The sequence below is a fragment of the Mirounga leonina genome, unplaced genomic scaffold (assembly GCF_011800145.1).
Source record: "Mirounga leonina isolate KUSES-001 unplaced genomic scaffold, KU_Mleo_1.0 Mir_129, whole genome shotgun sequence".
Taxonomy (NCBI): Eukaryota; Metazoa; Chordata; class Mammalia; order Carnivora; family Phocidae; genus Mirounga; species Mirounga leonina.
Genome location: NW_023270323.1, coordinates 80,412,823 through 80,440,776, shown reverse-complemented (window position 1 = coordinate 80,440,776; position 27,954 = coordinate 80,412,823). Strand labels below are relative to the sequence as shown.

The 27,954-nt window shown below is 52.9% G+C and overlaps 2 protein-coding genes across 2 annotated transcripts in view; one reads left to right on the top strand and one right to left on the bottom strand.

Annotated features, from left to right (window-relative positions):
* The window catches only part of NSD2 (nuclear receptor binding SET domain protein 2), a 62,514-nt gene extending 57,510 nt beyond the window's left edge, over positions 1 to 5,004 (top strand). Inside the window, 2 exon segments of the mRNA XM_035005460.1 lie at positions 429 to 633; positions 1,365 to 5,004. Of these exon segments, the coding sequence (XP_034861351.1) occupies positions 429 to 633; positions 1,365 to 1,636 (477 nt within the window). The 3' untranslated portion in view covers positions 1,637 to 5,004.
* A 479-nt stretch (positions 5,005 to 5,483) lies between these two features.
* Positions 5,484 to 27,954, bottom strand: part of NELFA (negative elongation factor complex member A) — a 23,359-nt gene continuing 888 nt past the window's right edge. The window contains exons 2-11 of the mRNA XM_035005461.1: positions 13,314 to 13,485; positions 11,760 to 11,921; positions 10,558 to 10,647; positions 8,984 to 9,114; positions 8,820 to 8,889; positions 8,401 to 8,489; positions 7,571 to 7,682; positions 6,606 to 6,883; positions 6,349 to 6,448; positions 5,484 to 6,229 (exon numbers count right to left, since the gene is read on the bottom strand). Of these exons, the coding sequence (XP_034861352.1) occupies positions 6,045 to 6,229; positions 6,349 to 6,448; positions 6,606 to 6,883; positions 7,571 to 7,682; positions 8,401 to 8,489; positions 8,820 to 8,889; positions 8,984 to 9,114; positions 10,558 to 10,647; positions 11,760 to 11,921; positions 13,314 to 13,485 (1,389 nt within the window). The 3' untranslated portion in view covers positions 5,484 to 6,044. The remainder of the gene's footprint in view (positions 6,230 to 6,348; positions 6,449 to 6,605; positions 6,884 to 7,570; positions 7,683 to 8,400; positions 8,490 to 8,819; positions 8,890 to 8,983; positions 9,115 to 10,557; positions 10,648 to 11,759; positions 11,922 to 13,313; positions 13,486 to 27,954) is intronic.

Genomic DNA, 27,954 nt, shown 5'->3' with positions numbered 1-27,954 from the left:
TGGGCCCTAAAACACTGGCAGGTCCCAGGCATCCGCCCTGAGTTGGGTGTCCGTGTTGGTGTCTGCTGCTTTAACCGGAGAGTGATCTTCTCTCATTCACGATGAAATTCTTACTAGAAAGAGCCAAGGATGCACCGCGGCCCGGCAGGAGCCACTCTGTGGCCCGAGCATCCTGTCAGCCACTATGAGGTGCCGCTGCAGGAGAGTTTCGGCAAAGCCGGTCTTACTTTCTGTGCTCAACTCTCTTCCATTTAGCGAGGTGGATGGCCCTCCCTGGGCATGTGTCCTGTCCCCGTCTTCTGTCCTTTCGGTGTAAGAGCGTCTCCATGGGCCTCTGAAGCCCCTGCACCCCGACTCTGGCTCTTCGTAGTTTCTTATTGCTTCCGTCCGTGAGATTCTTTCAAGTGAACTGCGCTTTTTTCTTCTAGACCTCAACATCCCTTTCTTCAGAGGAAAAGGGCAAAAAGACCAAGAAAAGAACCAGGAGGCGGAGAACCAGAGGTGAAGGGAAGAAGGAGTCCGAGGACGAGTGTTTCCGCTGTGGGGATGGCGGCCAGCTGGTGCTGTGTGACCGCAAGTCCTGTACCAAGGCCTACCACCTGTCGTGCCTGGGCCTGGGCAAGCGGCCCTTCGGTGGGTGAGCGGGCCCCCTGGCAGCCTTTGGGGGTCCCTGTCGATGGCTCTCCTCTCCCGGTCACAGATTCGCTGGTGACTCAGGTAGTGAGGCCCAGCCTGGGGAGGTCTGCACATGGAGTCAGCGTCTGCGGCGCGAATGGTCGTGGAACCTCTGAGGCTGCCCCGAGCGGAGGCCACACCAGAGCTGATGGCATGGGAGGAGGGGACAGGCCAGGAGGGGACAAGCAGTGGGCTCTACCTCGCGCTTTCAGCCTCGTTTCGGACAGATTGTAGGCGCCACTGTGAAAATGTCCACTGGGGTCTCAGAAGAAAAACAGGCCTTTAGCCAGAGAAACTGAAAAGCTATAAAAGGAAAAGTCCGACACGTTTGAGGGTTAAAAAAAGCAATTATGACAGAGCACGGTTTCATAGGCAAATGGGAAAGCTCTCTGCAGGAGGTGTGATGGTGCCCCGTACACACTGACGTCAGGAAGACCGCGGGTCCAGGCCACGGCGGGGTCACAGGAGAGAAGTCGGCGTGTCAGCGGGGCGCGTGCCCTCCGCCGGGCCCTCCGCCGGGCCTGCCCGCCTTCGCTTCCCTTCACGTTTTCACAGCTCGGCAGGAAGCAGTGTCTTGTCTTAACCTGTGTCTGTCTCACTGGATGGTTTTAAAATTGGTTTTCAACCATGAAGAGGTTAGAAGTTGTTCGGTTCTGTCACTTCTGCTAATTTGTCATGTTTCATTGCAGGGAAGTGGGAATGTCCTTGGCATCATTGTGACGTGTGTGGCAAACCTTCCACTCTGTTTTGCCACTTTTGCCCCAATTCGTTTTGCAAGGAACACCAGGACGGGACAGCCTTCAGCTCCACCCAGGACGGGCGGTCCTACTGCTGCGAGCACGACTTGGGGGCAGAGTCGGCTCGAAGCGCCAAGACTGAGAAACCCTTTCTGGAGCCCACCAAGTCCAAGGGGAAGAGGAAGAGAAGAAGGTGCTGGCGGAGAGTCATGGAAGGCAAATAGCGCCAGGCAGCGGCTTGGCCAGATCCAAGGGTAGAGGGCCACGCGGGGGACTGGCCCGGAGGACCCAGCCGTGTAGGCCTCCTGGGGGGGGAGCGCCTGTCCACCACTGAGCCATCCTCAGCAGCGCCCGCTGCGTCTGCACTGACAACCCGTCTGGGCCGCGAGGTTCAGAAGGTTCCCGGACACACAAGCCTTAGTACAGAGCATTACAGCTACACTTGAATTTCTGAGAATGTCAAGGTCCCCTCCCACTCTATTTTTGTAGGTTAAAGTTATAATTGAAAATTAATTGGCATATGAAATGTTTCTATCTCACCCGAAACGTAGAGAGTAGTATTTTTCTAAAGGATCACTATTATCTCTTTAATCTTAACAATGTTACTTGGCCTGCTTACCTGTCTTCATCACTCAGGAGAGACCAGGGTGGGGCCTGGGCAAGGACTCAGACCCTGGATTCCCTGGAAACCATGATTTTGATCATTATTTTGCTCTCATGAAACAGCTGTATGATTTTTTTTTTCGTACTAATGTGAAATTTTTCCTCAAAACGCTTCTTTTCCATTCTAGTGAGCAGCCGGCCCCAGGAGCGGTGGTAGTGGTAGCGTTGTTGTAAGATGCCCCCGTGGCTTGTTCTGACGTGGATCTGGACTGAGTGGCGCCGCGGCGTCAGCCTCCCAAGTGTGGGGTCTGCGCGGCCCAGCCCCTCCCGAGCGGGCTGGGGCTGGCGCTTCTCACCTGCCTGCCTCCTGAACGCACTCGGTTCTTGCCAACATTTGGGCGGAAGACTTTGTATATTTTTTTCATTTGGCTTTTCTCTACCAGTTTCTGGCTTTTATTCTCAATATATTTTTGCTAAACTTGTTTCACAAATTACCACCGACTGAAATGTGTATTTACTGATGCGGCCCCGAGTTGTCCCAGCGAAAGGAGCGGAACTCGGTAGTGAGTTTGTGTCAAGAGAGGAGTTCGTGACAATGGCTCTGTAGAAGCTGTGTTGTGCCCTGTGGTGACGGTTGGGTGCAGGGCAGGTGCTTGCCACCCTGGGGACCCAGAGCACGTGGGAGACGTGCATTTCCAAAAAAATGTTCCCTCAGGGTCTGAGGAGAGACCCGGAGTTTAGAACTGTCCCATCTAGTTACTGCCACCGAGTCACACGTGTGGGTCTGTTTGTGGAAAACGTGCTCAGCCGGGACGCTGCGGAGAAGCGCTCGCGCCGGGGCTCCGGGCCTGTGCCGTGGGCGCGGCAGCGGGCGGGCGCCCGGCCTGGGTTTCCCCGGGAGATGGCCACTAACTTTCCTTTATTAGAAGGCCCAGCCCCACAAAGTGAGAAGCTGCTGGGAATATGAAGTTGTCTTCTCTGTCTCGAAGTTCCTCTTGACTGTGGGGAGTCCGGAGCGCCCCGAGGGCAGGGGTCCTGTCAGACCACCCGCGTGCCCTCCGTGGGGCCTGCAGTCTCCGTGCTCGCAATGGGAGGGAAGGGGATACTCAGCGGCAGATGCCGTCTTCTGCTCTTTCTTCTTAAGATAACCTAAGGAGGACATGTATCCTGCAGAGACGTATACACAGCCCTTCTTGAAAACTGCTCCTGAGGTCTCCTGCTCCTTGCACAATTGCAGGATGTCCTTGGACCCAGAGCCCTGGTCACGGCTTCTCCGTGGTTCTGTGACGTGAGCTCTTGGGGGCGGTGGTCTCTGCCAGGTTCTGACCGCAGGGAAGAATCTGCTCCTGGTGTGAGGCTCCCTGGTGTCTGCAGGCCCGCGCCTCCCCCAGCACTAAGAGCAGGGTTTTACTGACTGTGGCGGTCCCTTTGGTGCCTCTCCTACCGCCGTCCTGGAGAAAGGAGCCATACACGGCGACCCAGGAGATACGGGACCTTGGTCATCAGTTGACTCCTGCATGTGGCTCAGGTGACCTCCGGAAATGCACTTGCTTTGGTAAGACACGGGGACTGGGCGGGGGGGGGGGGGGGGGGCTCAGTTTAGAACTCTTAATTTCTCTCAAATCGTCCTAAGAAAATACTGGATTGTTGTATAGATTTATGCTCCTTATTCCCCCGAACAACTTGGAAGGTTGTTCCAGCAACGGGTCCGGCGGCGCTCTGGGCCAGGGCCCAAGGCCGTGGGGGCCCCGCAGGAGTCCGCTCTTCCGAGGCCCGGGGCCTGGGGTGCGGGCCACGCGCCTCGCTTGTCCTTTCCCACCAGCGAAGGGACTTCTGCAGAAGTCAGACCATCAGACTGGGCTTGCAGTGCACTTTGGGGAGCAGATTAACTTATTTTTGTATTTGACGTAGTAAAAATCTTGTGATTTCTTGAGTCACTTTGATATTTTCAAATTCTACGATCTTTCTGAAGGAAATACTGGAAAAATTATTTTAAATATGGTTATCCTCTTTCCAAAAACTGTTGAACTAATGAGCAAATAACACTAACTTTGAAAAACCTCTAGAAAACTGGTTTATAAATCTGAGTACAACCAGGCTGCAGCGTGGCGGCTGAGCCCAAGGGCTCTCCCACGGCGGCCAACGCGCTTCGCTCCGAGTCAGAGGGAGAGCTCGTGTAGGGGGAGTCGGTCTTTCTGAACACCAGCTTCAGTCCTTTGTCATGAACATGAAGCAGAAACAAAGCGAAAATTGCCCCATCTCCGGATTCCTCAGCATCAGGAACGGCCGGCACCGTGGCCCCAGCGAGGTCGCGCCTGCCCGCGCCAGCACCGGTCTCCGGGTGTCGGGCCCGGGGACGTGTCCACCCCGGCACTCATGACATGGGACCACTAGGGGAGTCGAGCGTGGCGCCCACGGCGCGCGGGGGAGACACCGTTTGCCCCGTCACGGGAGGAGCCGCGCACGACACCCCGCCTCCCGGGCCTCCCACCCGCTCAGGCCCGCGCTTCGGATGCCTCTCAAGTTGTGATCCTGACCACACAAACCACAGGGTGTGTAGTGCCCACCTTCCAGAACTACAGATAAGCCTGTTTTGATGAAAATTAACACAAATGACTGTTGCCAAATTCTCGATCCTCCGAGCAGCATGTGTTGGGTGTTTGTCAGTCACTAGAGTGAATTGCTCACGGGCGTCGTGGTGTCCGCCGTACCCTGTTGAGATGTGAAACGCCCTGTCCGAAATTAAATACGAACTGAAACGGTCTGTCGGCGTCGGAGCTTCCTGCAGGATGAGGTCAGGCTCCTTTTAGGAACACTCGGTGCTCTCACCAGTCCAGATAGACTTAAAAACTTGAAGTTCCTTCTGGGGGGTAACAGACTGAACTGTAGACGTGAGAACTTCCAGTCAGGGGAAAATAGCATTTAAAGTGGGACATTGTGTTTGGAAAACTGTGTATGAGTATTTTTGTATTAAAATTTTTTTAAAGGCTTTTTTTTTTTTTTCTTAAACTTATTTTATATGGGATTGCATTTTGAAGTTTGGGACTTCTTCCCACTTTTCCAGTTCCTTTGGCACCTGGCACAGCCCTGACATGCCCCCGTCCCCCGACTGCCGTCCCGCTCGCGACTTGCCAGGGAGAGGCTGACGGGGCCTCGGGAGGTTCAGCCAATACCAGACACAGTAAGTGGGGCTCTCCTTCTGGAAAAATGCCCACCCCCTTCTTGGGGTAAACAATTTGATTACCAAAAATCCCCATTAAAGGAGAAACGGTCAGGAGAGGAGCGGCCGACTCTGCTCAGCTGGCGCTCGCTCAGCTCCAGGTCCTCTGTCTTCTCCGATAAAGAGCCTCTGGCCGTGTCAGCGGGGGGTGACCGTCCTGCGGCCCCCACCCGCCCCCCACCCCGAGAGGGCCTGCGGCCCTGGAGCAGAGAGGCCAGGCTGGCCCGAAACACAGCTCCGGGGCTTTCTTTAGAAAAGCTGTACTTTAATTACTCGGATCGTTTGTACAATGAAAACAGGCACCAGGAGACTGGTCTCAGTGCTCACAACCGTACAAAAGACAAATACAAAACCTGCGCGTGGCGTGTGCGGCCCGGCGTCTCCCACTCCGGGGCATGTGGCAGGCCGTCCCCACCCCGTTCTCAACTGTGCTGGGCCTCACTCTGGTCCCCTCAACCTCGTGGGATGGGAAGAGCGGCGCACTACCAAGGAAGAGCCCTCCCTCACGGTCAGTGGAATTTAAGAAAAAAATAAAAAAAAGATAAAAGTTAACAGGCAGAGCTGTCGCTAAAATTAGGAAGTTATAACTTTTTTGGTTAACTTTAACATTCAAAAATGCAATATTGAATCCAAAAAAGTATCTGAAATCACACAAAAGGTAACCCATACTAAAATTTAAAAAGTAAGTCCAGAACACCCCCGAGAAATGAACCTAAAAGCTTCCGTGGGCTGGGGCTCGGCAGCAGTTGCGGGCCGGTCACAGGTCGTCCCTCAGCCCCGCAGTGAAGGCGGGCGGGGGCGGGGGGCCCCTAGGACACGTTGGCCATGGGCTTGTACTTCTTGAAGCGCGTCCACTGGCCTGTGGCATAGTTCATCTCGAACACGGTGTCCACCAGCATGGTGGTGCTGCCCTGGCCATCCGACTTGGGCAGGTCCTCCGTGTGCTCGCTCAGCTTGATCTGGATCACGTCGCCCTGCTCCTGGCATGGGTTCTCTGCGGAGGGCAGGGGCTGCTGGGCGGGGCGCGGGGGGTGGCGGGGAGCCCCTTCCCCCACCCTGCGGGGGGCCCTCATCCCCCCACCCACCCCCTCGGGGCCGGCCGTGCACACCCACCTCGGGAGCCGGCCATGAAGCCCAGGATGAGGGCCTTCTCGGGCCGCGTGACTTTGTTGGCCGTCTTGAACATCTCCTGCGCGGCGAACATCTGCTCTCTCTGCAAGCATGGGGAGAGGGGGTGTGGGTACCCAGGCCCAGCCAGCAGCCCCGCCCGTGTCCACCTGGAGGCCCCTGCCCGGCACTCTGCAGGTGTGGGTGGCTGAGGCCACACGCCCTTCCTGGTGGCTGTCGCCTGTCACCTAAGGCGCACCTACCGTGAGCGACAGGTTCTTCTTGGGCTGTTGCTGGGCAGGGGGCTGGGTCTGTGGGGTGACCATGGCCACCGGAGGTGTCTGGGCGGCGGGGGTGACGGCTGGAGGTGTGGTGGGCGTCAGCGGGGAGGTGGGTGTCGAAGGCGCAGATGCGGCCGGGCTCGGGCCGCTGTTGTACATGGGGGCCCTCTGCTTGAACTGCGCCGGCAGCGCGGGGCTGGGGGCACTGGGCTCCTCGGGCGGCCGGCTGGCCTGCAGGCCGGCTTCCCGAGAAGACGGTGCTGTAAGCAGAGCAAGATCTGGTGAGGGGGCCGGCCGGGCCCGGGGACCCCCGCCCCCGCCCCCACCGCCCCGCTCGGGAAAAGTGGGCAGGCTCTGCCCCACCTCCCAGGCCCTGACCACTCGACCCTGCTCACCCTGAGACCTCAGCTCCGGGTCCCCACGGCGGGGGACAGAGACCCCCACCTTGGAGCCAAAGGTCTCTGGCTTCCCCAGGCCCGCAGATGAGGTGCGAGGCCCGGCGCCCTCGCCCCCACCCACGGCCCTGGTAAGACAGGAAGGCCGCTGCCTCCAGCCTGATGAGGCCGCTGGCCACTTGCGCTCCCGGGACCAAGCTCCTGGTGGGCAAAGCCAAGCCCAGTGGAGTGAGAGCCCCAGAGGCGAGGCCATTACCCTGGGTGGTCCTCCTCTTCTTCACAGAGGCCGGGACCGTGAGGGGACCCCTGAGCCCCGAGGCACGGTCAGCCAGGCCACCCTCGCCCTCAGCAGCACGTGCTCCCGCCGCACTATGCAAAGGGGCCGCTGCCTGTTTGCCCCCAGAAAAGGCAGAGCAGCTGAAAACTTTGGGTTCGCTCCTGGAAACTCAGCACCAGCGACGGCTCGGGAAGGAGGACACGGCAGCCCCGTGGCAGCGAGTCCGAGGCAGATGCCACTCCGTCCCTTCCCCAGCGGGCGGGCAGGGAGCTCACCTGCCGGGCTCTCGGAGCTGGGGACGTAGGACGAGGCCGGGACCGCGCTGGGTGTGGCAGGCAGGTAGCTCGTGGAGGGCAGTGCCGGCTCGCTGTTCAAGGACCCGAGTTTCTGGAACACAGAGTTTACAGTCCCTCCTGGAGGCGGGGGGGGAGGGCCCAGGGCCGGCTCCGGCGTAAACCTCCGTCCCCAAGCCTGAGGCAGGACAGCGGGCTCCGCTCTCCTCGGGGCGGGGCTGCCCCGTCTGCCTCGGGAGCTTCCCAAACCAGCCGCCGCTCAGGAGAGGAGGAGGTTGTTCGAGGTCTCCTCTTACCACAAAGCAAGCGACGACGGGAAGACTCCCTCGTTGCAGGAAATGAGGGAACAGCCCCGCAACAGGAGGAAACTAAGCCACTACCCAGAAACCACCGTGGCCCTGGGGCCTTCCTCCAGCCCTAGCCCGTGGCCCTGAACCCACGCGCTGCACGCGCACGGTCTGCGGGGACCAGACTCCCAAGCAGCAGGCCGTGTGGCCGCTCACCTCCCCAGTGACGGGCAGGCCTCACGCCCCACACAAGGGGCCGATGGCCAGCGCGTGCCCTCCCTCCCTCCCACCTGCAAGGCCGGCACTGCCACCTCCACCGGAAAGGGGGAAAACCGAGGCACAGCAGTGCGGAGACTCGCCAAGGAGCCCCCCAGAGAGCACACACGATGCCCCCCGTCAGGGCCTCCGGCCGGCGCTGCCGCCCACAGGGCACGTTGTGTGGCTAACCCCCGGGACGAGAGGGAGCGCGCACGACGGCGCGTGAGGGGCCGGGGGGCAGACGGGCCATCGGGGACGCAGCCCCACCTGTGTGGACACCAGGCCAGCCGCGTAATCCGGGGTGGCGTTCTCCACAACGGTCTCCTCCTTGGCCGGCTTTTCCACCACTTCCGCATCTGCCGACAAAGCAGAGTCCTCGCCGGTGCCCCCACCAGCGCGGCAGCCCACGTGCGGGTCCCCGGGGTGCAGGAGGGGCCCCGCCAGCCGCGCAGCCCCAGCCAGCGGCCGGCAACGCCTCGCTGAGCGCGCGCTTCAAACCCAGTCTCCGGGCAGAGCGCGCGGGGAGCTGGTTTCGGCAAAGGTCTGCCACGTGTGATCGCGGCTCCCCCGTTAAGGACCATCTTGTCACGACACAAAGGTCGCCGGTGGCGCGAGAAACGGAAGAGGGACCGGTCGGGGGCGCAGGCCCGACCCGCACGACCCTGCAGGGAGCCCCGCGTACGTACCCAGCGTCTTCCTCCTCCTCTTTGCCTCCCGGCCGGCGCCCACCATATCCAGCTCAGAGATGTCGAGCAGCTGCCGAAACAGACAGAAGCCCTCCCGTGACCGCCGTGGGAGGGGCGCCGGGCCGCGCTGCCGAGGCCGCGGACGCCAGCGGGGAAGTGCCCACCTTCACTCCCCTCTCCTTCCGCAGCGGCGTCCTCGAAGGCGGGATGGGGGTCCGGTTCCCGGCAGGGCTGAAGACACTGGGGGCGGTGGGACTTCGGAAGGGCGCCTGCTTCGGGATGCCTTTGAGCGGGGCTGCGGAGAGGACAGCGCCCGTCGGTGGCCGCCTGGGACGGGCCTGCCCCGCACAGCAGGACTCTAGGGAGAGCCTTGTCCCCTGCCACTTCCACGCTGTTCCACAAGAAGCAGAGGCCGCTCCGCCAGCCCCCTGGACGGGAGCGAGGCCCAGTGCCCCCCCCCCCCGCCCCCTGCGAGCCCATCAGATGCTCAGCAGGCATGACCCCGATTCCCAGGGACTGGCTGGGTCTCTGAGGTGCTGCAGGTGACGTCACCAGGGCACCGGTGACCCCGGGCCTTAGGGGGTGAGGGGCCACCTCTCCAGGGAGCCCAGCACTCAGGCGTCAAGTCAAAGAGCAAGGCCATAGGGAGTGATGACATCACAGCCAATCTATGACATTTTTGCCAAAAACACCAAAAACCAAAGCTGCCACGCCCACACCCACCCACCACCCCGGGACTCAGCCTGGCTTTCTTCTCGCACCTCCCGGTGATCAGGTCCGTCCACGGCTAGATGCCCAAACGCCCTGCGGACAGAATCCGCCCCCCGCCACCGAGTCTGGTCCCCAGTCTGTCGAAACGGACTCGCCTCCCGAACAGGGCCCGTCCCCGTCCCCGGGCATCTGGCGCCCGCCCCCCCGCCCCCCCGCCGCCTCCAGGCCCCCATCTCAGCGCTCGGACACAGACCCACGCTCCCATCTCGCACTGTGACGCGGGCGCCGCCAGCAGGACCAGGGAAGCACGACCTTGAACTGGACGCTCCGTCAAGGGCACCGTGACCACGCCACTGCCCTCAGGACCCCGCTGGGGCAGGCCCTACAGAACGGGGCCTCCCCCGCCAAGGCTTCCCTCTGGGCTCCAACAGGTGCGCGCATCTCAGGTGACCCAGCTTCCCTGCTGTTCGGTCGGCCCTGGGCCCTGGGCCGCGGGAGAATGGCCGTTCTGCCCTCCTGCCCTCTGGGGACGAGCCCCAGGGCAACCGGGCTTTCTCGTCACAGCATCCGTTCTGTTTGTGTGCAGGGCTGTTTCCAACCCTGAGGGAGGCGGGAGGCGCGGCCTGACAACGCAACCTGGGGCCACCACCTCCATCTGCAGGGGGCGCCCCCTCCCTCCCCCCACAGAGCAGGTCTGGCAGCGACCCACACCCGCCTGTGCTCGCTACACAGAGGGGGGGAACCGGCGTTTCCCTCAAATTCTGGTCAGGCTCCTCTTAGCGTGTTCACACATGAACTTCCAGGTCCTTCTGCAAGTGGAAAACCTGAACTCAACCCTGAGCGCTCTCCTCATTTCACGGGTTCCCTTCACCAGCACACAAGGCGCCCTCGGGGCCTGTGGCCCTCGCAGATCTCAACACTTAAACGACGCTGCTAACAAGGAAGGACCCGGACTCTGAGGCCGAGCCCCAGGCTCCGACAAGCCAGGGACAGCTCAGACCTGGGCCTGCCCGGGAGCGCGCCTTACTTGTGGTGTCCATCTTCCGGAGCAGCCCCCGGCCCTTGGCGTGGAAGGGCACCCCCGCACTCCTCTTCAGCTGCTGGGCCGTCTCGGTGGCTGTAAGAGGGTTGCGTCAGGTGAGCCCCGCGCCCGTCACCGCAGGGGCGCGACGCCTCACTGAATCTGCTCCCGAAGAAGCCAGATCTGCACGCGCTGGTACAGAATCAGAGCCCTCTTTTCCTAAATAAGCATCACGCATTCCTGAGAAGCCCAGCCCCGCTTCCAACGTCCTGTTTTCTGCTTAGCAAACCCTACTCTCAAGGAAGCAGAGCCAGGGGGCAGAAAGAACCGCACTCCAGACGCCCCAAAAGGGGCTTTCTGTCTCGCCGGTGGGCCAGAAGGAGGCCCCACGGGCCCGGTGGAGCATCCTCACCGGCGGTCACCGGGCAAGGTATGCTGTTTCTCCTCACAGATGCATAAATACAAGGAAGGAAACGAGAATTTCCTGAGATGGCTCGGTGGGGACGGGAGAAGGGGAAGGTGAACCGCGAGGCGGCGGTGGGGGGCACCAGGGCCTGAGCCTGCGCCCCGTCCTGCTGGCTCCGTGAAGCCACAGAGCAGCCCTGGACCCGGGACACCAGGTTCTTGGCAATCAGGGCATTTATGTATATGGTTCATACCAAGTCCATGGCCATTCAAAATAAAAGCTAACTGAAATCTGAGTTTTGCCATTTGGTTGAAGGACTCCATTTCCTTGCCTTTTTATCTGGCAAATATCTTCCACATGCATGTGATATGCCACTATTTGAGAAAACATTAAATAAAATGGCCAAACATCTTTAAGGTCAAAGGGACATCATCTGCAACTCCAGAAAAACACAAAATTACAAGAGTGAAGGCCCAGCCTTTCAAAAAGCCCTCACGAGGCCACCTTTCTCCCTGCCCACGTGACTCGGTTTGCAGATTTCATTTTTGTAACAAAGATTACAGACACTTTAACCTAAAAATTCTGTTCTAAAGCAGACTTCAGAACACAGTTTAGCATAGCAGTAATACATTTCTAAAAAAAAAAAAAAAACAACCCAAAACTTTATGTAGCACTGTCTGGAACAAAGTTTCTTAAAATCTAAAGGAACTCTAGAAATAAACACCACAGAGGAAGACAGAAGCGTGATCTGAGCTGTGGAGTCCCTAGCGCTGCTGGCCTCCGAGGCCGGGGGGGCACTCACATTTCTGCAGGAGCTCTGCCCTCAGCGTAGCGCTCTTCGGTTTCCTTTTTAACTGAAAATGTTTCACTGGGGGAGTGAGGGGTCCGGCGAGGGTCGTCAGGGCGTTTTTATTCAAGTACTGGCACTCCAGGGGCAGCATGGCAGACGCTTCACACTCGTTCACTGCTCATTCGAGAACCAACACAACACGTTAGGAGCTGCGTCCCCCTCACCCGGCCACAGCTAGCACAGCTCATGTGAAAATGCGAACCAAAATGCAGTCTCCTATTTATGGTCCTGGATCTTCCGCTTTGTTTTCAACACAGAAAACAAGTGCATGGCCTCCCCAGAGGCTCCTCTCCACCATCACCCAACAGTCAAGGCCGCCAGCGCGGCTGCTGGTCAGATGGGTGACCCAGCCGCTACATCCTGGGTTTGCCTGCGCTCAGCCTGGCACCCCAGACGAACGTCAATACAACCATTTTTGGAAGGTGCTGGAAGCATCCCAAGGGCATCAGAAATGCTGAGACACGCCCCCAGCAGTAGGAAGGGAAAGTCTGTGGTGGTCACAGCCTGTGGTCGCTCCCGGCCCCTGCTGCATCCTGGCCCTCAGAAGCAGCACCCAGGCAGCTATCTGGCTCTGGGTGTTCACCCAGGAGTCCAAGCTCAGGAGAAACCCTGGGGGAAGGAGCTCAAAGCCAGCCCCCACTCTTCCTATGCACCCCTCCCCCATGCCAGTCCCTCTAGGACCAGGCCCCCCAGGGGCCAAGGAGCCCACCTGCAGCTGAAGACAGAACAGGCCCTTCCCACCCAAGAGATGTCACCCAGGTGGGCATGGACCTCACGTGGACCCTTGTCAAGCTAAGCACCAGGACAGAGACATCTTGGGTCTACTTCCCGGTGCTCCCGCAGCATCCGTGGAGTGTGTGGGCCATTAGAGATCAAGTGAAAACTGACAGTGTGACGGGGTGGTCACCTCGTAGGGGAGAAAGGGCTGTCAGGGGCCACCTGCAGGGGATGATGGTCCAGCCACTCGGCCAGCAGCAGCACGTGTTCCGTCTCTAAGGGGCACGCCAGATCCAGTTCTCCAAACGAGGAGAGGCACCTGGGGAGGAACAGCCTGCCTCCTCCTCTGTGTTCTTTCTGACCGTTTGAGAATATTTCCTAAATGGTTTTCAGCTCACTTTCAAAACAACTGAACTGGTGATATTTTCAAGACACATTTCTGAGCATCTACTCTGTGCCAAGGAATGTTCTAGGCTCTGAAGTTGCAACCTGAAGGGGCAGAACCCATGGCCTCAATGAGCTGAGCAGGGAGAGAGTGCACGTGAATGCGAAAACAGTAATAAATCTCAGATACAGCAAGCGCGGTGAGCAGCGGCCTGTCCCAAGCTTGTTTCTCAAAGCCTCTGTGCAGCTAGAAGCTGGGGGGCAGCGTCCGGGGCGGCAGGGGCGGGCTGGGTACACAGGGCGCAGCACAAAATGCCACGCTCTAGACGCCAGATTCACTCCAGAAAAGAGGTTTAAAGGAAGACCTGTTTCCCCCCTCCCAGCATAAAACACACACACAAATACCCTTTTCTCTAAGTTCTCCTAAAATATCTTGAACGTTGGGATTCTGCTCTTCGAGGTCAAGGTTAAGCGAGCCTGTGTCGGGAAAGGACTTCAGGATGTCAGCTACCATGAGAACCCAGGGGTCCGAGTCCAGGGTGGCCAGCTGGATAATCTCCGCCAGGGCGCCCTTCATCTGCCGAGAAAGGAGAGACAGTAGTCCTGAGCGGGGGCCCCCAAGAGACGCCCCCCCTGCCCGCCCCTCCCGGGAACACCCCCCCACCACTCTGACACGCGCCCCGCCTTGCTCCGGACGGTAGGACGGAGTTGGGCAGAAGCCAGCGTCCATGCACCTTTGTTTTTAAACAGAAAGGAGGGGCGCCTGGGTGGCTCAGTCGGTTAAGCAACTGCCTTCGGCTCAGGTCGTGATCCTGGAGTCCCGGGATCGAGTCCCGCATCGGGCTCCCTGCTCGGCAGGGAGTCTGCTTCTCCCTCTGACCCTCCCCCCTCTCGTGTGCTCTCTCCCTGTCTCATTCTCTCTCTCAAATAAATAAATAAAATCTTTAAAAAAAATTTTTTTTAATAAAAAAATAAACAGAGGGGAGCCCCCTCCGCATCCCACTGTAGCTTCTGCGGGGCACACGACAGCATCCCACCTCTACAGCAACTGCTTCCACGCCCGGCCCCATCCTCTCGGGAACCTGCGGGCTCTCCTCCCTCTGTGCCCCCCACCCACGGCCATCCCGCTTCCCCGGGCTGCCACAGCCTCTGCCGGCTTGCGACGCCCACTCACACTGATGCCCCCACCTGGGCCTGTTCCCCGCCCACCCTCCCCTGGGGGCCGCATCTCCCCACAGCCTCCGAGATGGCTCCCAGCGGCACCCAGGCCCCTCGTGTGCCCACACAATAGCAGATGGGAAGGCTGTCCAAAGACGGGCACCTGCCTTTGAGTGCACGCTACCCAGAACCTACGGCAGGCCAGCAACACCCCTGCTTAGGAAACCTGCTGAGGGGGCACCTTCGGGATGGGGAGGCCGGCCCACGGTCCTGGGAGCACTGACGTAGGCGGCCTGGCCACGCTCAGCAGAACAGAGGGCTGGGGAAGGGGCAGAAGGCGGCGCAGAGCTCCTCCCGCGTGACCCCCCGGCCCTGTCACGCCGCCACTCCGGAACAGGCCAGAGCCCGGGGAGGCCCAGACGGAGCTCCTTTCCATTCCTCAGATGTGAGATTCGTCACTCCTGGCCTGACGGAGTCACCACACCCAAGTGCATGTCGGGTCCCACCCACCAGGGGAGAGGCACCCCTGCCCCGAGCTCAAAGCTCCAAGGTGTTCGATTCGGACACTGGGCGCCCCCTGTCGGCCACACACAGGACCGGGCGCCAGCTGACGGGTTCTAAAGGCCATCTCTTGAAAGATGCAGATGTTCTTTTCATGGCAAAAACTGTAAACATTTATTTTTTAACATCTGTGGTGGGGGGCGTTTTATTGTTATAGAAGAATGGCCCCACCCACCACCTTCCCCCTTTTCTTTAGCTGAGCTATAAGCTCTGTCCTACATTAAAAACAAAAAGGCACAAAATGAAAATTTAAAGAATTTTGCTTGTCTCTTACTACAAAGAGTTAAGGATAAAAACAGGTCTCAGGCAAACTAAAATTATATATAAAAAAATTACTCCTATCTAAATGTGTCTTCAGTGGCTCAGTAAGATGGCAGGTTCCACCGTCAACGATCACCCCCAAAGCACTGAGAACAAGAAACACAGACTGTGTATGTGAGGAAAGTCCTGAGCGCCCACACTCGCAGAGGACAACGCAGGAGGGGAGAGGCCGCAAAGGTGATGTGGCCCCACGGGACGGCACACCTCACACACCCGGAGACGAGCATCAGAAACATGGGCGATGGTCAATGCTGGCAAAGGGGCAGAGAGACTGGAGCCCTCTGGACACACTGCTGGGCACGTGGCACTGGGAGCCGGGCTGGCGGTTCCTCAAAGAGATGAGCATGGAGACCAACCAGCTACAGTGGATCCTACGGGGCAGGGGAAAGAATGAGGCCCCCACACATGCACCCATACAGAAGCCTCACAAGATGAGGTTTACCATGAACCAGACCCCCCTAATGACCTACCCATTCTACAGACCCCGAGAGCCACAAAAGGTGGGGTATGTTAGGGACACAGACACAAGCAAGACATAAGACCTGGTCTCAAGACATTCACAAGTGAGCACAAGATAAACAGAGAATCCACTTGCGTTCATGAAAGCCTAGTGTTCTGGGGTGCCTGGGTGGCTCAGTCGTTAAGCGTCTGCCTTCGGCTCGGGTCGTGATCCCAGGGTCCTGGGATTGAGCCTCATTTCGGGCTCCCTGCGCTGCGGGAAGCCTGCTTCTCCCTCTCCCCCTCCCCCTGCTTGTGTTCCCTCTCTCGCTGTGTCTCTGTCAAATAAATAAATAAAATCTTTGGGCCCCTGGGTGGCTCAGTCGTTGAGCGTCTGCCTTCAGCTCAGGTCACAATCCCTGGGTCCTGGGATCAAGCCCCACATCGGGCTCCCTGCTCGGCGGGAAGCCTGCTTCTCCCTCTTCTACTCCCCCTGCTTGTATTCCTCTCTCGCTGTGTCTCTCTCTGTCAAATAAATAAAGTCTAAAACAAACAAACAAACAAAAACCCCACTAAGTCTTCACCAAGAATCCTACCTTCAGCCATTTCTCATGGCAGGCTTTCCCTGGGTTTCTGGGGGGAGACAGATGCTTAAAGAAGAAGCTTCCAGTTCTTGCAGGAGGGCAACCTGGCGTGGGCCGCTGGGACATCGCGTGCCCTCACAGGCTCTCCCCCCCCCACACACACACATCCATGAGAAAGAAAGCTGGCCTGCATCTAAATGCATGGTTGGAGACAGATCCGGGACTCAGAGGAAAATAAAACTGGCTTCCAATCTCACAGCATTAAAGACCCATTAGAGAATGGAAGGACTACAAAGTGAAGAGAAATGAGAGGGGCACATATAACGGCTTCTTAAAAAAAAGCACAAACCATAAACCAAAAAATTTATTACTGTGTATTAAAATGAAAGATTTCTGTTTGGTGAAGGGCAAATGAAAAAGTTAACAGACAGGTAACAGAATGGCAGATGCAGTCTGTAATGTTCAAAACCAGCAGTGTTTACTATCTAAAATATATATAGTCCCTGCAAATCAACAAGATAGCAACCCCAACAGAAACAAAGGCAGATGCTATTCTTTTTAAGATTTTATTTATTTATTTGTCAGAGAGAGAGAGAGCACAAGCAGGGGGAGAGGCAGAGAGAGAAGCAGGCTCCCCACTGAGCAGGGAGCCCGATGCGGGGCTCGATCCCAGGACCCAGGGATCATGACCTGAGCCGAAGGCAGACGCTTCACCGACTGAGCCCCCCAGCCGCCCCAAAGGCAGATGCTATTCACAGGCAATGAGTAAGGCAGAAATCTGAGAAGGCAGTGAACACAGGAACAGCCGCCTCATATGAACACAAGGTAGCACTTTCCAACCATCTGATCCACAAAAACAGAAAAGTGGACAAACCCGAGGGGGAAGGGTGGGGGGACACAAGTGCCATCAGGCACTGCAGGTGGGAGTGTGGATCGTACAGGATCACCACTTAAGCAGGTATGTTCTATGACCCAACACTTCCACCCCTGGGCATAGATTCCAAAAAAATCTTCACAGTGACCCCTGGGTAAGAAGCTCTATGCTGTGGCGCAGCTTGTCGTAGCCAGGCTGGAGGCAGGAGGAGGAGGACACGTGCACAGGGACGCCAAGCATGGGGCACAGCGGAGCAGGCCCGGAGTCTGCCCGTATTTCTGTGGAGGGCCTGACAGTGCCTATTTTAGGGCTTGTGAGCCACGTCAAAAAAAAAGGAATGACACAGCTTTGAACGATCCCTTTACTAACGTGCCAACGTTCTTAGCTCACGGGCCTTACGAACAGGTCACAGCCAGTTTGCCAACCCTGGGATTAGATGAAGAGCAACACGAGTGAATCTTAAAAATGTTTTGTTTAAACACTCTGACTGAAGTACATAAGACAATATAATTTACATCAACTAAAAATAATATGCCCTGAAGGATGTGAACAGGTTCTTTATCAAAGAAGATTTGCAATACAAGACTGTCGAAAGATGCTCGGCGTCGCTAGTGACTGTGGAAACACTGAGCCCTAGGAGAGTGCCTGAGAGGACAAGGACACTACCAAACGGAGAGCGTGGCAGCTGGAGCCCCGGCCACTGCCAGAGGGAAGGTAACACGAGACAGCCACCTTGGAGGGCAGCCTGCCAGTTTCTTTAGAAGTGAAATACAGAGGGGCGCCTGGGGGACACAGTCGGTTAAGCATCTCTTGGTTGCGGCTCAGGTCCAGATCTCAGGGTCATGAGATCCAGGCCTGAGGCAAGCTCTGAGCTCAGTAGGGAGTCTGCCGGAGATTCTCTCTCTCTTCCCCTCCCCAAGTGCTCTCTCTCAAATAAAAAAATCTTAAAAAAAAAAAAAAAAAGGGGAAGTGAAACACACACCTAGCACCTAGCTACCCATCTCCTGTGTGTTTCCCCTGGAGAATGACAGTCCACACAAGGAGATACCCGTTTCTGGAGCATGTCCATACGGAGGCAGCCTACTCAGCAAAGTTAAGAACTATAGGGGGCGCCTGGCTGGTTCCGTCAGAGCATGCAGCTCTTGATCTCAGGGTCATGAGTCTGAGCCCAGGCTGAATGCAGAGATTATTTAAATAAACTTGAAAAAAAAAAGTTAAGAGCTAGGGTGCCTGGGTGGCTCAGCCGGTTAAGTGGCTACCTTTGGCTCAGGTCATGATCACAGGGTCCTGGGATCAAGTACCCTTATTGGGCTCCCTGCTCGGTGGGGAGTCTGCTTCGCCCTCTGCCTCTCCCCCTGCTTGTGTTTGTTCTCGCTCTCTGATCAATAAATAAATAAAAATCTTTTTTTTTTTTAAGATTATTTATTTATTTATTTAACAGAAATAGCATAAGTAGGCAGAGCAGCAGACAGAGGGAGAGGGAGAAGCAGGTTCTCCGCCGAGCAGGGAGCCCGATGCGGGACTCGATCCCAGGGCCCTGTGATCATGACCTGAGCCGAAGGCAGACGCTTAACTGACTGAGCCACCCAGGCGCCCCAATAAATAAAAATCTTAAAAAAAAAACCTAAAACAAAAGTTATGAGCTATTAGTACACATGGACACATGGGTTAATCTTAAAATTATGATGTTAAGTGAAAGAAGCCAGACCAAAAACATCACTCTGTATGATTCCATGTAAATAATATTCTAGAAAATGCAAACTAATCTATAGTGACAGAAAGCAGTTGCGCGGGAGAGGGACAGGAGACCCAGGTTGTGATCCATCTGTTATTTTCTCTGTGCTAGTTTACAGGTATGCACAGGTCACATTACGTGCATTAAATACAGGCAGTTTAGGTCAATTACACCTAAAAGCAATACACACACTTTTAAAGGACACATACAAAAAGACACATATTAAATAGAACAGAACTGGGGTGCCTGGCTGGCTCAGATGGCTCAGGTCATGATCCCAGGCTCCTGCTCAGCAGGGAGCCTGCTTTTCCCTCTCCCTCTGCCCCCACTCTCTCTCCCCTCCCCCGCCTGTGCACGCACGCTCTCTCTCAAATAAATAAATAAAATCTTTAAAATAAATAACGAGAATAGAACGGTTGGTGCCTGCGGAAATGTGGGAGCAGGGTGTGGGGGTAAAAGGGGGCACAGCACAGACTCTGTAGGAAGGAAGGAGGAGTCAGTAAACAGTTTGACCACAGACGAAGGAAGGGACGGGGTGGTAAGCTAGACACGATCCAGACCGTAAGAAAGAAAGGAAACCACTAGAAACTACAGAAGGGAGACATTGGGCTCAGGAGACAGAGGGAAATCCCACATGCACCTCCTTGGAGAAGCAGACAACACAGGAGAGAAACTGAGGCACAGGCAATTATGTGAAGGCATAACTGCTGAGATTTTCTAGAACAGACGGAAGATACCTGTAATTTCAAAAAGCCCACCAAAACACGCCATAGGAAAATGCAGGACTACAGAGTGACCCAGGGTCCTGGGCCGACGGTCTGAGGCCATTAGGGGGAAGCCTACAACCTGATGCGGGCTCCTGCTTGCTGTGGGACGGAGCTGTACCCCACAGGCAGAAAAGAAACCACAGAGGTGCTGGATGGGGGCGGGGGGGCAGGGCAGCAGAGTTTAGGTAAAATGTTAATGACGCAGTGAGTCTGTGTCAGAAGGTCTGTGTCAGAACCGTGACGTGGACCTGGGTGCAGCGTCCTTGAACACAACACAGGTGAGAGGCGAGGATGTCACGTTCACACATTCCTATGTGACTCTCTGCCCCTGACTTGGAAAGTGAGGCTGTTCCTCTGTGTCTAAGTGTCAGATCCTCCAAGTAAAAGTGGGACATCTCATTCTCGTGGAGATGACTTCAAACAGCAAAGTTTCCAAGCCGTCATTTTGGACAGTGGGTTCTCGGTGAGTGAGAGCCGCAGTGAGTAAAGGGTAACTATGACCACCCTCCCAGGGGCATGCAGCGTGGCCTTGGGAGAAATCGCCTCTGGTTCACTCTGCAGCTGGCCTTATCCGTCTGATAGTCCAGCTGATGAATCTACAGCTCCCCAGTCCCTGAGCACCGGCATCCCTAGGACTCCCCCTGGTCATCTCATGAGTTGGTTAATTCTGCATAATAAACAGTACCTCACGGCCACCTCTGCTTCCCCGAAACTTCCACTGGTGCCAATGTCAACATCTTAGACCAAAGTGATCACCAGTTTTATCCAATACCAGCATTTATTATTTCCTAAACACCCTTTCAAATACAGCCAAAACATCAAGTCACTATTTACCTTTTACGACACTTTGTAGTTCGGCAAAACACCTCATGTACATTGTCTCCCCAAATCATTAGCCTACATTTTCAAGACATCATTCTTACTTCCCTAACTAGATAAAAATTCTTAGAGCAGGAGCCTCAACTGAATTCTGTACCCCTCACTAAATAAACCAAAGCAATGGATCATTCAAATCTCCCTTACTCCTCCCAGGTATTAGCTAAGAACTGTTGTTTACTTAGCTTTGGAGAGGAACAGATACATCACAAAACAAGTAAACTGGTTTCAGGATTCCATTAAGAAACACAAGCTGTAGCAAATGCTATCTATGATGGTTAATTTGATTGGGCCAGGGGTGACCAGACATCTGCTCAAACAGAAGTTCTAAGTGTGTCTGGATGAGATTAACATCTGAATTGGTAGACTCAGTAAAGCAGATTGCCCTCCCTAATGTGGGTGGGCCTCATTCATCCACTGAAAACACAACTCCAGCTTGACTGAGCTGGGACACTGGTCTTTCCCAGTCTTCAGATTTGGATGAAACACTCATTCTTCTTGGGACTCCAGCTTGCTGGCTGCAGATCTCAGGACTTCTTAAATTCCATAATCATGTGAGCCAATTCCTTTCAATAAAAGCCACCCCCCATATATGGCATATATAGGTATTTATAGGGCACACACACACACACACACATGCACGTGGACACACCCTATGGGTTCTGTTTCTCTGGAGAACTCTGTCTAATACAGTGTGGAACACATCTAGCCCAGTCATCTAGTCCCCCTGTATCTATGGTCCTATGTAGAAAACCTTAATCTTTAGAATAACATCCCAAAAGTATCAGACCCTTAAATAACTTAAGATAACTAAGATAGCTAAATGAATTAAGATGTTTTAGAAAATTTTCTTGGGGCACCTCGCTGGCTCAGTTGGTAGAGCATGTGACTCTCAATCTTGCGGTGGTGAGTTTGAGTCCCACATTGGGTGTAGAGATTACTTAAAAATAAAATATAGGGGCTCCCGGGTGGCTTAATCGGTTAAGCGTCTGCCTTCGGCTCAGGTCATGATCCCAGAGCCCTGGGATCGAGCCCCACACTGGGCTCTCTGCTCAGCAGGGAGCCTGCTTCTCCCTCTCCCTCTGCCTGCTGTTCCGTCTGCCTGCTGTTTCGCCTGCCTGTGCTCTCTCTCTCTGTCAAATAAATAACATCTAAAAAAATAAAAAATATTAAAAAAAGAAAAAAATTTCTTAACCCCAAGAAAATAAAAATGCTTTTCAGAAAAGTAAACTACCCAGAATTGCCTAATTGTTTTTCAATCCAGCTAGTAAGTTCTTAATTGTAACTTGTTATTAATACAGAGGTGCCTGGCTGGCTCAGTTGGTAGAGCACGTAACCTTGATCTCGGGGTCACTGAGTTCAAGCCCCATGTTTGGTATAGAGCTTACTTAAAAGAAAATAAAAAATTCTTGTAATATGGACAAAGTCCCAGAACTACATATATTGATGTATATCAATGAAAAAAGCTGATATGTCTATATTAAAGCTGGACAAAAAAAGACTTTAAGGACAAAACATTACCACATATAGAAATCTCTATATAAAGATCCATGGTTCAGTTTACCAGGCGACTATAACAGTTCTAAATTTGCATATACCTAATAACATAGCCTCAAAATACATAAAACAAAAGTTGATAAAACTATAAGGAGGAATAGACAAATCTGTATCATAATAGAGATCAACATACCCCCCTCTCTAATTGATAAAATAGTTTTTTAAAAATCAGTAAGACTACAGTAGACCTATACAATACAATAAGCAAACTGACCTAATGAACATATACTGGGTAGCAGATCTCAAAACTAGAGAATAAACCTGCTTCTCAAGTTCAATCACAGTGTTTACAACAACTAGCTATATATTTCACCATTAAGCAAACCTTAAATTTCAAACAACTAAAATAACGTAGACTGTATTCTCTGACAAGTACTCAATACAGCTAGAATTCACAAACAAAAACATAACTATAATCTCTCCCTCTCCAATGTATGGAAACTAAGAAACAATTCTAAACTACACAGGATCAGTGAAGAAATCATCATAGAAATTAGGAAATACTGTGACTTAGGAACAAAAATGCTATTTATCAAAACTTGCAGGATGCAGCTAATGCTGGGAGAAGAAAATTTATGGCTTTACACATATATTTTAGGAGAAAAGCTAAAAAATGAGGTCACACTCAATCTCCAATTTAAGAGATTAGAAAAAGAACAAAATAAAAAAGGAAAGAGAAGGAAGAAAATAATGAAAGTGAAAAAAAGTAGTGAAACAGAAAACAAATACATAACAGAGAATATCAACAAAGCCAAAAGTTGGTACTTTGAAGTCTTAGAAAATTGACAAATATCAGATGAATCAAGAAAAAGAAAAATGAGAGGGAAAAAAAAGAAAAATGAAAAAGGGAACATCACTGCACATGCTTCTGATATTAAAAAGATAAAAGGATATTAACTACGTCATGCTAATAAATTTGGACTTTAAGTAGAAATGGCTAATCCTTTAAAAATATATGTAACATTTAACCTTTACTTAAGAAGATTATAAAACCAAGAATCAATACTCAAAAATCTTCCCACAAAGAAAATCCAGGTCCCCCATATGGTTTTATTACTAAGTTCTACCAAACATTTAGGAAGAAATAATTTGATTATTAAACTTTCCAAAGAAAAGGAAAACAGAGGATACACTACAATCCCCTTTATAAGGGTAGCATTAACTTCATACCAAAATCTGACAAGACAATATGAAAAAGTAAAATTAGAGGGGTGCCTGGCTGGTGCAGTCAGTTAAGCACCCTACTCTTGGTTTTGGCTCAGGTTATGATCTCAGAGTCATGAGATCAAGCCCCACAGTGGGCTCTGTGCTCAGCACAGAGTCTGCTTGAGATTCTTTCTCCCTCTTTGCCTGCCCCTCCTGCTCATGCTCTCTCTAAAATAGATAAATAAATCTTAAAAAAGAAAAAGATAAAGTAAAATTAGAGGTAAATTTCCCCCATGAACATAAATATACAATTCCTATACAAAATATCAGGACAACATAATCCAACAATATAAAATGGCTAAATTGGGGGCACCTGGGTGGCACAGTTGGTTGAGCCTCTGACTCTGTAAGTTTCAGCTCAGGTCAGGATCTTGGGGTCCTGGGATCAAGCCCCACGTTGGGTTCTACACTCAGTGCAGAGTCTACTTCAAACTGTCTCTCCCTCTGCCCCTTCCACCCATGGTGTTCTTGCTCTCTCTCTCTCAAATAAATAAATAAATATTAATAAATAAAAAAAATAAAGTGACTAAATTAGGTTTATACCTCAGGGATGCAAAACTGGTTTACAACTAATGCTATTCCATAAATATGGTGAATTACATGCCAATTGTAACAAATTAACCATTTGTTAAAACTCAAAACCCATTCATGTTCACACCACAGGATGGCTACATCAAAAAGACTGATGATAACAAAGGATGGGAAGGTGTGAGACACTGGAACACTCAAAAATCACTCGTAAAATGTAAACATGCTGAAGCCACTGTGGAAAACAGTTTGGCAGTTCCTCAAAATAGTTATAATATGATCCAAGCAATTCTTCTTCTGGGCATATACCTGAGAATTGAAATCCAATGTCCACACTGAAAACATAGGTCTATAAAAACTTGTTATGAATTTTCACAGCAGCATTATTCATAAGAGTTAAAAAGAGTAAACAACCCAAATGTCCATCAACTGACAAATAATTGATTAATAAAATGTGGTCTATCAATACAGTGGAATATCATTCAGTTATAAAAAAGGAATGAAATAGAAACATACTACAACATCAATGAGCCCCGAAAGTATTACACAAGTAAAAGAAGCCAGTCACAAGGACCACATATTATATGATTCCATTCACACAGATGTCCAGAATAGATAAATCCCCAGACACAGCAGATTAGTGGTTGCCTCAGGCTGGAGAAGATGGGAGTAGTGGTGGAGGGGGAGACTGCTAACAGGTATGGGTTTATTTTGGGGCTGATGAAAATGTTCTAAAATTGACTAGGATGATGGTTACACAACTCTGAATATACTAAAAACCACTGAATTGTACATTTCAAATGAGTGAATTGTATGATATGTGAATTGTACCTCAAAAGAACTCTTAAGAAAACTCATTCATGATTACAACTTTAAAAAAAATTTAGGAGCTCCTGGGTGGCTCAGTTGGTTAAGTGTCTGCTTTCGGCTCAGATCATGATCCTGGAGCCCCCGGATCGAGCCCCATGTCCCATGCCGGGCACCCTGCTCAGCGGGAAGTCTACTTTTCCCTCTCCCTCTGCTCCTCCCCCTACTCGTGCTCTCTCGCTCGCTCACTCTCTCAAAATCTTTAAAAAAAACAAAATTAAAAAAAATTTAGGGGCGCCTGGGTGGCTCAGTCGTTAAGCGTCTGCCTTCGGCTCAGGTCATGATCCCAGGGTCCTGGGATCGAGTCCCACATCGGGCTCCCTGCTCCGCGGGAAGCCTGCTTCTCCCTCTCCCACTCCCCCTGCTTGTGTTCCTGCTCTTGCTATCTCTCTCTGTGAAATAAATATGCTATTTCTCTCTGTGAAAGAAATAAATAAAATCTTTAAAAAAAAAAAAATTTAGAAGTAGGGGCACCTGGGTGGCTCAGTTGGTTGAGTGTCTGCCTTCCGCTCAGGTCATGATCACAGGGTCCTGGGATTGAGCTAGCACCCGGCTCTCTGCTCAGCAGCAAGTCTGCTTCTCCCTCTCCCTCTGTGATCTCTCTCGCTCTCTCTCTCAAATAAATAAATAAAATCTTTTAAAAAAAAGATAGGGGTGCCTCAGTGCTCAGTCGGTTAAGCATCTGCTTTCAGCTCCGGTCATGATCCCCACTGCTCAGGGGGAAGTCTGCTGGTGCCTCTCCCTCTGCCCCTCCCCCCCAATTCATGTGCTCTCTCTCTCTCTCTCTCAAATAAATAAAATCTTAATGGGGTGCCTGGGCAGCTGAATCCATTAAGCATCTGCCTTCGGCTTAGGTCATGATCCCCGGATCCTGGGATGGAGTCCCCCATCCAGCTCCTTGCTCAGCAGGGAGCCTGCTTCTCCCTCTCCCTGCCGCTCCCCCCTCCCTTGCTTCTTTCTGTGTCAAATGGATTAAAAAAAAAAAATCTTAAAAAAAAAAGATAAGTAAAAAATATATTAAAAATCTAGAAATAGAAGAGAATTTCCTTAACCAGATAAAATCTATCTACCAAAAATAATAGGAAACATAATATTTATCAGCAAAACAGTCAAAGTTCTCATTGTGTGATGAGAAAAAAGACAATGTACTGGAGGGGTCCTGGTGGGTGTAGTAAGGCAAGAAAAAGTAGTAAAAAGTAATTGGAAAGAAATTAGTTAAGTACACAGAAAAATAAAGAGTCAACAGGAAAATTATTGCAACTGGTAAGCTTTTAACAGAAGCTATTCACAAACTCATCTAAAAAATGTATTTAACAGATACCACTTACGACAGCATGAAAAATATGAAATGTCTAATAACACATCTAACAGAAGATGGAAGATCTCTATGAAGAAAATCATAAAATTTTATAACAAATATTAAAGGAGATCTAAATAGAGAGGTATGCCCATATTCACAATTTATCAGATTCAATATTAAGATGATTTCACCCGAGAACACACTATAAACTCAACTCAGTCTTAATCAAAATCTCAACATGATGTATGTGTAACCTGAGGAGTGAAGATTAAATATATATAGAAGTAGAAACAACTCAGAATAGCCAAAGATGCTGCTAAAGAATAAAGTGGGAGGGTCTGCTGTGAGCTGGCAAGACATTTGTATACAGTGGCAGTAACAGGACTTAGTGGGTTATTGGCACAGTGATATATAAATAGCCTGAAGGAACAGAGCAGAGCCCAGGGCCCAAACCCACAGAAGTGACAGTGCAAAGCAACAGGGAAAGACAGCTGCTTTCAATAAATGGTGCTGGACTAATCAGACATCCCTGTGGAAAACAAAATTGGACTCCCCGCTCCACACGCTGGTCAGTTCCAGGTAGACTGAAGACTCCAATGTGAAAGGCAAACTGAGCTGCTCAAACACGGCAGCAGGAGCGCCCTCCCCCCAGGCAAGGCACCACATCCTCAACAAGACAAACTGGGCCCCAATCACAGAGGAAGGCAAGACTGTAACCGGCGCCCAGTTACAGCTGAGAGCGTCTGTACCTCCAAAGAGTCTGTGAAAAAGCCTACGTGAGGCTTAAAACTGGAAAAGAGCTGTAAAATATATAACTGAAAAAGAACTGCTAGCCAACGTTTATATATATATGTGTGTGTGTATATATATAAAGTTTTAAAAAACTACATAGCAGAAAAAAAAAGACTGTCAGGAAAAAAACCCACAAGTGATGTGAAGAGGTAACTCACAAAAAAAGAAAATCAGTGAATAAATACACGAAAGGATGCTCAACCACGTTAGTATTAAGGCGAACACAAATCAAAACCACCCAACGTGGTGACTGTACTTACTAATACTGTACTGCGTATTTGCAGGCTGCTAAGAGAAGTCTTAAGAGTTCTCATCCCCCCCCCCAGTTCCGACTTACTGTGCTGATCATAAGCAATACATGCAAACATTGTATCAGTATGTTGCATGTCTGAAACTAACACTGCATGTCAGTTACACCAGGGGCACCTGGGTGGGACCAAGAGTTGGTTTTGGTCAGGTCCTGATCTGAGGGTCCTGTGGCTGAGCCCCAGGAGGGGCTCCCTGCTCAGAGGGGAGTCTGCTTCTCCCTCTGCCCTCCTCCCTCACGTGCGTGCTCCCTCTCTCAAAGAAATAGGAAAATCTTTAAAAAAAATTTAAAAATGGTGCAGGTACTTTGGGCAAAAACAAACAAGAGAAGCCACCGAGCGCCTTGATGCGCCCAGCAAGCTGGCAAGTGTGGGTGAGGAGTTTAGTCTGATACGCCCGCTTTGAAAAGCAGAGCGACCATCGCATCACAGTGCGACGCCCCGCAACCCCGAAGTTAGACAGGGTATCTCCAGGTGCCGTCGAGAAGCCCGCTTCCTGACACCCTAAGGCGAACACAAGGCTCGCAAGAGCCAAAAGCTGTCCACAGCCCCGTGTCCCCAGGACAGGATGCACCAAGCGCCGCCCGCTCAGGGAGGGGAACACTCCTCACGGAAAACTAACCGGGAGCCGCGGCAGGTGGCCGCGTCCACCGGGCCCACGCACGCGCCCAGCAGGCGCCGCCACCGGCCACGGCGACGTCCGGAACGACAGCGGCGTCCTCACAGAAACCGCAACGGTCGTGGCACAAAGTGGAAGCAACAGGGGCTTCAGCACCTGGAGAAACTACCTCACCTCGCACGGAGAACGACGCAACATGCCGTCGCGGAAAGAGCAAAACATCTCGCCCACCCACTCACTGCAACAACGCGAAGTGCTCGTGCGCGGAAAGAATCCAGAGAACACGGGGCCCTGAACAAGCGGCTCTTCCGTAAGATGCCCAGACCAGAACCCGGAGTGCGCCGCGCTCCCCGGCCCGGACCCCGGCTCCGGAACCCGGTCGCGGCTCCGGCGGCTCCCCAGCCTCCTCCCCCGGCCGGTGGGCTCCAGCCCCTCCCCACCAGCAACCCGGGCGCGGGGAGGGGGAGGCCTGTGGGGCAGACGGTCCGGAGACAGGCAGGCCTGACCCGGGAGGAGAGAAGGAGGATCCGCGGGCCGGGGGCGTGACGGTCGGGGACG